Source organism: Gracilinanus agilis, chromosome 6 (assembly GCF_016433145.1).
Source record: "Gracilinanus agilis isolate LMUSP501 chromosome 6, AgileGrace, whole genome shotgun sequence".
Classification (NCBI taxonomy): Eukaryota; Metazoa; Chordata; class Mammalia; order Didelphimorphia; family Didelphidae; genus Gracilinanus; species Gracilinanus agilis.
In genome coordinates this window covers 281,381,728-281,392,130 of record NC_058135.1, presented here as the reverse complement: position 1 = coordinate 281,392,130, position 10,403 = coordinate 281,381,728, and the positions used below count along the sequence as shown (strand labels likewise).

Sequence of the window (10,403 nt, the reverse complement as noted above, 5' to 3'; positions counted from 1 at the left end):
CTCTGAGGGATTTATGGAAAAGAACACTACCCACATTTAGAGGAAGAACTATAGAAGTGGAAACAGAAGAAAAACAACTGCTTGAACACATGGGTTGAAGCGGACATGGTTGGGGATGTAGACTCAATGCAACTGTCAACAATTTAGAAATAGGTCTTGATCCATGACACATGTTAAAACCAGTGGAAATACGCATCAGCCATTGGGAGGGGAGGAGCTGGGGGTGAAGGGGAAAGTAAGAGCATGAATTATGAAACCATGTTAACTTTTCTAAAAAATAAATATTATTAAATGTTAAAAAAAGAAGAAGAAAAAGAAGAAGCCCTGCCTTAGCCGATGGTCTTCTGGAATGTTGTGACCTTCATTGCAGATCTTAAAAGGAGTGGAAACGTAAACCTGGCTACCCTTTCATTGGTCCAGACCATCGCAAAGCTGGTGGTCCAATAGGCACTCCTTTCCTCACTCCCTCGAGTTTTCTCCTCCTTCAGATCCCCCTGTGTCATTTCTCTGGGAAGAGAGTTTTCGCTTTCTGAGCTAGCCTAGGTCTTCTCAGCAGTCTCCCGACGGCATCCTTTACCTCCTTGTTCCTCATGCTGTAGATCAAGGGGTTAAGGAGTGGAGAAAAAAAAGAATAGACCAGAGACACCACCCGGCCCTCCTCCGGGGAGTAGCTGGAGCTGGGGCGAAGGTAAACTAGGGTACAGCTGCCATACTGCAAGAGGACCACGAGGAGGTGGGAGGAGCAAGTGGAGACGGCCCGACGCTGCCCCTCCGCGGACTTCATCCTCAGGACTGTGGCCATGATGAAAGCGTAGGAGATACAGATGAGCAGGAAAGGGACGGCCACCGCGGCGACGCTGATGACGTAGAGGGCAGCTTCGTGCACGCGCGTGTCGGCACAGGCCAGACGCAGGACGGCGGACATGTCACAGAAGAAGTGGTAGATTTCGGTGCCGTCGCAGAACGGGAGACGGCAGATCAGAGCGGTCAGCGGGAGGGACAAGAGGAAGCCGAGCGCTAGGGATCCCAGCGCCATCTGCGTACACGCCTGCCAGCTCATGCGGAGAGTATAGTGGAGGGGCTGGCAGATGGCCACGTAGCGGTCGTACGCCATGACAGCCAGAAGGACGCAATCCGACCCGCCGAAGAAGATGAAGAAGAACATCTGTGCTCCGCAGCTGGAAAGAGACACACTTGTTCTCCCCGCGGAGGCGACACTGGCCAGCGTCAGAGGGGCGATGTCGGTGGAGTAGCCGATTTCCAGGACTGCCAACACAAAGAGGAAGAAATACATGGGGGTGTGGAGGGAGCGCTCGCGCCAGACGGTGAGAGCAATGGTGAGGTTTCCCGTGAGGCTGCCCAGGTATAACCATAGGAAGGCCATAAATAGGACGGCCTGCACGGTGGGATCTGTTGAAAAGGGGCGGAAATGGAATTGCATCGCTCCTGTTCGGTTTTCCATTCCCATTTTTGGACCTGCCAAGAGGAAAGAGTCTGTGAGCAACATTTGTTGTGGTTGCCGTCGTTCAGTCATACCCAACTCTTTGTGACCCCATTTGGGATTTTCTTGGCAAAGAGGTTTGCCATTTCCTTCTCCAGCTCTTTTTTTTTCCCAGATGAGGAAACTGAGGCAAGGAGGCTAAGTGACATGCCCAGGGGGACACGGTAAGTATCTGAACTCAAGAAGATGTCTTCCTCACTTCAGGTCTAACTCTCTATCCTCTGCACCACCTGAGCTTAGGAGCAACATTACCCTTCCATATTACTGAGATAGAAATTAGAAAGCAATGGAGAAAATATTAATAATGCAGATTAAACTTGAAAGTGTAAATGCACATTCCCTCTCCCCCCCAGAATCGGTCAACAAACATTAATTAAGGAGCCTACTATGTTCCGTGTGCTGTGGAACTCCTGGTCCAGAGCCAGTTGATAAGCAAACACCAGCACACCCTGCCTTAGCCCCTGTGCTCTTCACACTGTGAAAAAAAAAAAAAATTTTTAAGTACCTGCTCGGTGCCAGAACTATACCATGTTCCAGGGATGTGAAGACAAAAACAAAAGAATCCCTTCCCTCAAGTTTAAATTCTATTGAAGAAAGAGGGAGGACAACAAATACACAAGAAGGTAAATACAGAATATGTCCTTCAGAGAGCAGCAGCACTACAAGATAAGAACAGCAAAAACCATAGAGTGGAAAGGATGGCATCCTCAGCTTGCTGTATGTAGGTATCAAGACGGGTAACTTCCTCTCTCTCTCTCTCCATGGTGCTAGCCACCTACATGCTCACTCTCAGCCCCAGTCCCTGCCTTAGTATCAGCACCATTTATCCAGCCCTAACCTCTCTCCTAAACTTCAGTCTTGCATCTGCAACTGCCTGTTGGATATCTTAAACTGGGTGTCCTATAGACATATCCAAAACTAAACTCATTCCCTTTCCAAAAAAAAAAAAAAAAAAAAAACCTCCCTCTTCCTAATCTTATTGTTGTCCAGAGCATCTCTATCCTCCAGATTAACTCAGGCTCACGTCTTGGTGTCATCATCTATTCCTCAGCCTGTCACATATATCCTATATCCAATCTGTTGTTAGGGCTTGTTGTTCTTATCTTTGCAATTTCTTCCATCTTTTCCTTTCTGATCTATTCTGGGGCACCCCCTCATCGCCTTACTCCTGAATGATTTCAATAGCCTACTGATTGGTTTCCCCACCCTGTCCTTCTCCACTCCAATCCATCCTCCACCCAGCAGTCAAATTGATATTCCCAAAGTTCAGCTCTCACCATTTCATCCCCCTCTTCAATAAATCCATTTGATTCCCATTTACCTTCAGGATAAGATTCAAAATCCTGTTGGGCTGTTAGAGCTCTTCACAACCTACAGTGCCTGTCACATACTAGGCACTTAATAAATAAAGGCTTTGACTGACTGACCAACCACCATGCATGTGCTCTCCTATTTCTTTCCTTGGAACACATTTGTATTTAGGAAGAGTTCTATTGTATTTCTAGGAAACTTCCACCAAAAGGCCAGTTAGGAGGCTTAATGGTTTGAGAACCAGACCTAGAAGTGGGAGGATCTGGTTTCAAATTTGACCTCAGACCCTTCCCAGCTGTGTGACCCTGGGCAAGAGACCCTGGGCAAGTCACTAAACACCCATTTCCTAACCCTTACCACTCTTCTGTCTTAAAGCTAATACACAGTATTGATTCTAAGCTAAAAGTTAAGGGGCTTAAAAAAAATAGAAAGCATAGACAAGTCTTTGCTGTCACATGCCAGAGGAAACAATGACATACCTCTGAGATGCTGATGCTGCTACGCTGCTCAGCAGCAACAAAAATGAAGTTCTGGACCCAGAAGATGCTTAGGGGTTTTGAACAGCACCTATTTTTGGAAAGGAAATTGCTAATAATCAACTCAATCCACTATTTTTTTTTTTTTGGCAAAAGAAAATGCAAGAAAACATCCTTAAGAAAAAGACTTGTACAAAAATATTTACAACCGTACTCTTTATGGTGGCAAAAAATTGGAAAATGAAGGGATGCCCTTTGATTGAGGAATGGCTGAACACATTGTGGTATCTGCTAATGATGGAATATTATTGTGCTGAAAGGAATAATGAACTGGAGGAATTCCATGTGAACTGGAACAACCACCAGAAAGTGATGTAGAGTGAAAGAGCAGAACCAGGAGAACATTATACACAAAGACTGATACATTGTGGTACAATCGAACATAATGGACTTCTCTACTAGCAGCAATGCAAGGATCCAGAGTAAGACTGAGGGACTTATGAGAAAGAAAACTAGCCACATCCAGATAAAGAACTGTGGAACCAGAAACGCATTGGAAAAATATATGCTCGATCAAGTAGTGCAACAGGGATGTGATTAGGGTTTTGATGTCAAAGGCTCACTCTACTGCAAATACAAATAACATAGAAATATGTTTTGAGGGGGCAGCTGGGTATCTCAGTGGATTGAGAGCCAGGCCTAGAGACAGGAGGTCCTAGGTTCAAATCTGGCCTCAGACACTTCCTAGCTGTGTGACCCTGGGCAAGTCACTTGACCCCCATTGCCTACCCTTACCACTCTTTTGCCTTGGAGCCAATACACCATATTGACTCCAAGACAGAAGGTCAGAGTTTAAAAAAAAAAAAAAAAAGAAATATGTTTTGAACAATGATACATGTATAACCCAGTGGAACTGCTTGTCAGCTTTGGGGGGCGGGGGTGTAGGGGAGGAGACAGTGAGTGAGGGGGAATTATGAATCATGTAACCATGGGAAGATATTCTAAATAAAAGGTAAAAAGAAATAAAGCAAAACAAAAAAACACAGAATGTAAAAAAAAAAAAAGAAATTCTTAAAAGAGTCCACTTTAACAACACATTTCCATAACTGGGAAAGAACAACAAGGAAATACTTTGAAACTTGGAGATAAATTGGAGAAAGGAAAATCTCAAAAGCTTTTCCTGGGCCCACCTTAAGAAAGACAAATGTGCTCATGGATAGGACAAGCTAACATAATAAAAATGACCATTCTACCCAAATTAATTTACCTATTTAGAGCCATACCTATCAAACTACCAAAAAACTTCTTTACTGAATTAGGAAAAACTATAACAAAGTTCATTTGGAATAACAAAAGATCAAGAATATCAAGGGAAATAATGAAAAAAAAAATGTGAAGGAAGGGGGCCTAGCAGTACCAGATATCAAACTATACTATAAAGCAGCAGTCATTAAATCAATATGGTACTGGCTAAGAGACAGAGAGGAGGATCAGTGGAATAGACTTGGGGTAAGTAACATCAGCGAGACAGTGTATTATGATAAACCCAAAGAGCCCAACTTTTGGGACAAAAATCCACTATTTGACAAAAACTGCTGGGAAATTTGGAAAACAATATGGGAGAGATTAGTTTTAGATCAACATCTCACACCCTACACCAAGATAAATTCAGAATGGGTGAATGACTTGAATATAAAGAGGGAAACTATAAATAAGTTAAGTGAACATAGAGTAGTTTACTTGTCAGATCTCTGGGAAAGGAAAGATTTTAAAACCAAGCATGAGTTAGAGAAAATTACAAAATGTAAAATAAATTATTTTGATTACATCAAACTAAAAAGCTTTTGTACAAACAAAAACAATGTAGCCAAAATCAGAAGGGAAACAACAAATTGGGAAAAAAATCTTTATAACAAAAAACTCTGACAGGAGTCTAATTACTCAAATATACAAGGAGTTAAACCAATTGTATAAAAAATCAAGCCATTCCCCAATTGATAAATGGGCAAGAGACATGAGTAGGCAATTTTCAGATAAAGAAATCAAAAATATCAATAAGCACATGAGAAAGTGTTCTAAATCTCTAATAATTAGAGAAATGCAAATCAAAACAACTCTGAGGTATCACCTCACACCTAGCAGATTGGCTAAAATGAAAGAAGGGGAGAGTAATGAATGCTGGAGGGGATGTGGCAAAACTGGGACATTAATGCATTGTTGGTGGAGTTGTGAACTGATCCAACCATTCTGGCTGGCAATTTGGAACTATGCACAAAGGGCTATAAAAGGCCTGCCCTTTGATCCAACCATACCATTGTTGGGTTTGTACCCCAAAGAGATCATAGATAAACAGACTTGTATGAAAATATTTATAGCTGCGCTTATTGTGGTGGCAAAAAACTGGAAAATGAGGGGATGCCCTTCAATTGGGGAATGGCTGAACAAATTGTGGTATATGCGGGTGATGGAATACTATTGTGCTCAAAGGAATAATAAACTGGAGGAGTTCCAGGTGAACTGGAAAGACCTCCAGGAATTGATGCAGAGTGAAAGGAGCAGAGGCAGAAGAACATTGTACACAGAGACCAATACACTGTACTAATGTAATGGACCTCTGTACCAGCAACAATGCAATGACTCAGGACAATTCTGAGGGATTTATGGAAAAGATGCTACCCACATTCAGAGGAAGAACTGCAGGAGTGGAAACAGAAGAAAAACAACTGTTTGAACACATGGGTTGATGCGGACATGATTGGGGATGTAGACTCTAAACGACCACACCAGTGCAACTATCAACAATTTGGAAATAGGTCTTGATCAATGACACATGTTAAAACCAGTGGAAATGCGCATCGGCTATGGGGGGGAGGAGGAAATAGGGGGTGGTGAAGGGGAAAGTAAGAGCATGAATTATGTAACCATGTTAACTTTTCAAAAAAATAAATATTAATAAATGTTTAAAAAAAAAAGACAAATGGAAGTTTTTCCAAAGAGGGTGACCAGGAAAATAAGACCAGAGACCATGCCATACCATGTAACTGTTAACTGATAAAACTGGAAATGGAGAAGACTTTCAGGAGACATACTAGCAATTTTTTTTAAGTATTTGGAAAGTTGTCAGAGGGATTATTTTGAACAAAAAGCAGTTTGCAGAGAAATATTTCCAGGAAATTGTGAACAATTCAAATATGGGATTAGGGTCTCTAAATCCCAGTTGTGTAGGGTATTGAAAGTACAAGTGATTTACCCAGGGACACACAGAGAATGTATTTCCCATTTCTGATACTGGCTCTTGAGCCACATTACTTTAAGATTTGAAAAAGTACTTCATAATACACAGAAAAGAACAGAAGGAAGTCTGGAAGGGAACACAAACAAGCAGGATAGTTTTAAAAGTAGCATGTAGAATTTATCATATACTTTTTTTGTTAAAACAAATAGTATAAAATGGAGATTTATGGTTTCATAGAGAATCCTCTTTTCCTATTCTACTATGGGCATGGAAATACTCTTTTTTGTTGTTTAAAGGTCACAATAAAATAAGTTTAAACACTTTACATAGATTTATCTCATTTAATTTAACAACTTTACATAGATTATCTCATTTAATTATTTTTTTTTTAAAAACCCTTACCTTCCGTCTTGGAGTCAATACTGTGTATTGGCTCCAAGGCAGAAGAGTGGTAAGGGTAGGCAATGGGGGTAAAGTGACTTGCCCAGGGTCACACAGCTGGGAAGGGTCTGAGGCCAGATTTGATATCTCATTTAATTTTAACAATAATTTTAACTATAGTGAGTACTATAGATATTATTGCTGCCATTTTATAGATGTTGAAGTTAAGAATCAGAGAACTTATACAACTTGCCTGCCGTCACACAACTAGTATGTGTCACACACAACTAGTCAGGGCTCAGAGAGTGTCAGGGAGAGAGAGAGAGTTGGAGGCTTCTTTTGAACAGCAATACCTGAGGGCAGCACTTCTCTTAAGTTTGTGGTAGTCTGTTTTCTTAATTTATGGGAATATAGAATGCATATGTATAGAATGCATGCTGGGAACCCCCTATTCCAGTCCATTCCTCACACACCCTCTAATGTGTTTTCTCTGAGGTCAGAATGTGTTACTCCTTTTCTCAGTGAATTCCCATGGTTTCCTGTTGCCTATAGAACACAATAGGAATTCCTCTGTTTGGCTTTTTAAAAGCCTTCGCAGCCTGACCCCCAAAATATCTTCCCAGCCTCCACTCTGAGCTGCAATCAACCTGCCTTTCTGTTTCTCACACATGGCATTCCATCTTCGATCTCCATGCCTTTTGCCTAGCCATATTGCCCAGTGTTTGGCATGGCTTCCCTCTTGACCTCTGCCTCATGGAATCTTTTATTTCTTTGAAGACTCAGATAAAGTTTATTCATTTCTCTTGTCTTCATAAAGAAGTGGTTGACTTGAGGGGGCAGCTGGGTAGCTCAGTGGATTGAGAGCCAGGCCTAGAGACGGGAGGTCCTGGGTTCAAATTCAGCCTCAGACACTTCCCAGCTGTGTGACCCTGGGCAAGTCATTTGACCCCCATTGCCCACCCTTACCACTCTTCCACCTAGGAGCCAATACACAGAAGTTAAGGGTTTAAAATTAAAAAAAAAAATTTAAAAAAAAAAAAAAGTGGTTGACTCTAGCCAAATTATTGTCAAGTGTGATCCATGTGCAGATTAAACAGGCTTTACTGTTTTTTGTTGCTTTGTTTACTTGTTTTTTTCATAAAGGAGCATTCTGGAACACCATTGTAGGTCTGGGAGAGTCAGCTAGAGAAATAACTTTAGTGTAGAAAAACAAAGGGAACAGATTAAATGAAAATTCATCTAAAAAAGGCTCACATTCTATATGAAACCTTTCTTTTTTTTCTTTTAAACCCTTAACTTCTGTGTATTGGCTCCTTGGTGGAAGAGTGGTAAGGGTGGGCAATGGGGGTCAAGTGACTTGCCCAGGGTCACACAGCTGGGAAGTATCTGAGGCCAGATTTGAACCTAGGACCTCCCGTCTCTAGGCCTGACTCTCAATCCACTGAGCTACCCAGCTGCCCCCTATATGAAACCTTTCTGATGCCTTCAGCTGCTGATGTTCTCCCTCCAGAATTACCTTGTATTTAGTTTGGATTTCTTCTGAAATAGATACATATTCTACCTATTCTTACGGACTATAAGAGAGGAGAGACCATTTTATTTGTTACTCTTTCTCTCCTTGACATACATCTCACACAATTCCTACAGCACAGTAAAAGCCTGATAAATATTTGTTCATTGACTGATGGATTGAAAATGAGCAAGACTGGTGGTATTTTACTATGGAAACAGCATTGGTTCTGGAATCAGAAGACATTGGTTCCAAACCTGTCGCTGCCATTTGCTTTGTCTTTGACTTTGGAAGAGTTACTACTCCACCTCTCTAAGAAAGGGCTAGATTAGGTGGCCTCCAATTACCCTTTCAACCCAAGGCTTATGATCCTAATTTTAATTTTATTTCATTTTAATACTTTTTAATTAATTTTTAATTAGCAATCATTTGTTTTCTCTTCTGTCCTCCTTTCCCTACAATGAAAAAGAAAACAAGACCTTTGTAACAAATATGCATAGTCAAACAAGACCAGCTGATTTCCCCATATTTACACCTTGTCCCTTCCTGAAGTCAATATGATCAGAACATTCTAAAACTAAGATTAGATTTTGCCCTTTGGTAAAAGGCTTTAAGCGACTTTTTTCTAGTATAATTTTTTTGTTTTGTTTTGTTTTTTTTTAAACCCTTATACTTCGGTGTATTGTCTCATAGGTGGAAGATTGGTAAGGGTGGGCAATGGGGGTCAAGTGACTTGCCCAGGGTCACACAGCTGGGAAGTGTCTGAGGCCAGATTTGAACCTAGAGACCTCCTGTCTAGTATAATTTTGATGGAATGAGCACCTTTTCCTGTGGGGATGAGGTGTCCCTACCACCCTAGATCATTCATATGAAAGTAAAAGCCAGTAAAAGACTGAGTTTGTATGTCACTCAGATAACAGATTCATGGACTTTTCAGAATAAACTAAAAAAAACAAAATTATCACATTTAAAGCCTGAGACAAAGACAAAATTATTGTCATCAGAGCTGTAACTAGGGCAAAGTGACCTGACACTGAATTTTGTGGGCTCTGAGAGCTCTCACAATCCTTCTAGAGATAGAAGCAAGAATTTAATTCTTGTTTGGCAAGAATAATTAGGCATAATAGGAAGCTACTGAGTAGGATTATCTCTCAACTAACCTTTACCTTATTCAGCAATAGCTTCATGTCAATGTCTCTTGTCTCTGACTTAATCCCACCACACCTTTTTTCACTCCAAAGAGCACCTTTCATGCTCCTTGCCCAAGGCATGTTTGTTGTACTTGCCCTAGCCATAAAAAATTAATTATAATGACAAAAATGACCCTGATAAATATCGTCATGGTAAAAATAAATCTCAATTTCCATGCAGGATAAGATCCTAAAAAATACTGTGCTAATTTCCATAATTGGAGGGATTAAGACAATGGAAAAATGAAAGAGGGGATTCATTTTCAAAAGGATATTTAGGGCAGCTGGGTAGCTCAGTGGAGTGAGAGTCAGGCCTAGAGACGGGAGGTCCTAGGTTCAAATCTGGCCACAGACACTTCCCAGCTGTGTGACCCTGGGCAGGTCACTTGACCCCCACTGCCCACCCTTACCAATCTTCCACCTATGAGACAATACACCAAAGTACAAAGGTTTAAAAAAAAAAAAGGATATTTAAATATAACATATGAAGAATGTTGGATTTGGGCTCTGAGTTCCTAGGTTCAAATCTAAGCTCAATCATTTAGTACCTGTATATGCTTGAACAAGATACACTATTCCAGTTTCCTTATCTGTAAAATGAAGAACTTAGACCAGATAGTCTCTAAGGTATATGCCTGCTCTAAATCTGTGATCCTATGATCTCCTTATGTCTTAAATAAGGCTAATGCTCAGTCTTTCTAGCTCACAGGACTGATGTGAAGAAATCACTCTGCAGCCTTAAATATCTTTGGGAAAAGCTAAAGCCTGAGCAGGATAATTGAGATCTTAATTCATAGAT

At 41.0% G+C, this 10,403-nt stretch overlaps 1 protein-coding gene across 1 annotated transcript; it reads right to left on the bottom strand.

Annotated features, from left to right (window-relative positions):
* Positions 1 to 292: 292 nt before the first annotated feature.
* LOC123251827 (olfactory receptor 10V1-like) lies at positions 293 to 1,533 on the bottom strand. Its single transcript, XM_044681143.1, has one exon. It carries the CDS (start codon positions 1,505 to 1,507, stop codon positions 500 to 502), a length of 1,008 nt encoding a protein of 335 aa, XP_044537078.1. The 5' UTR covers positions 1,508 to 1,533; the 3' UTR covers positions 293 to 499.
* Positions 1,534 to 10,403: the final 8,870 nt, after the last annotated feature.

Excerpts from the sequence above, each read along its gene's own strand:
- LOC123251827 (XM_044681143.1), bottom strand. The coding sequence starts at position 1,507 with ATGTTGCTCACAGACTCTTTCCTCTTGGCAGGTCCAAAAATGGGAATG.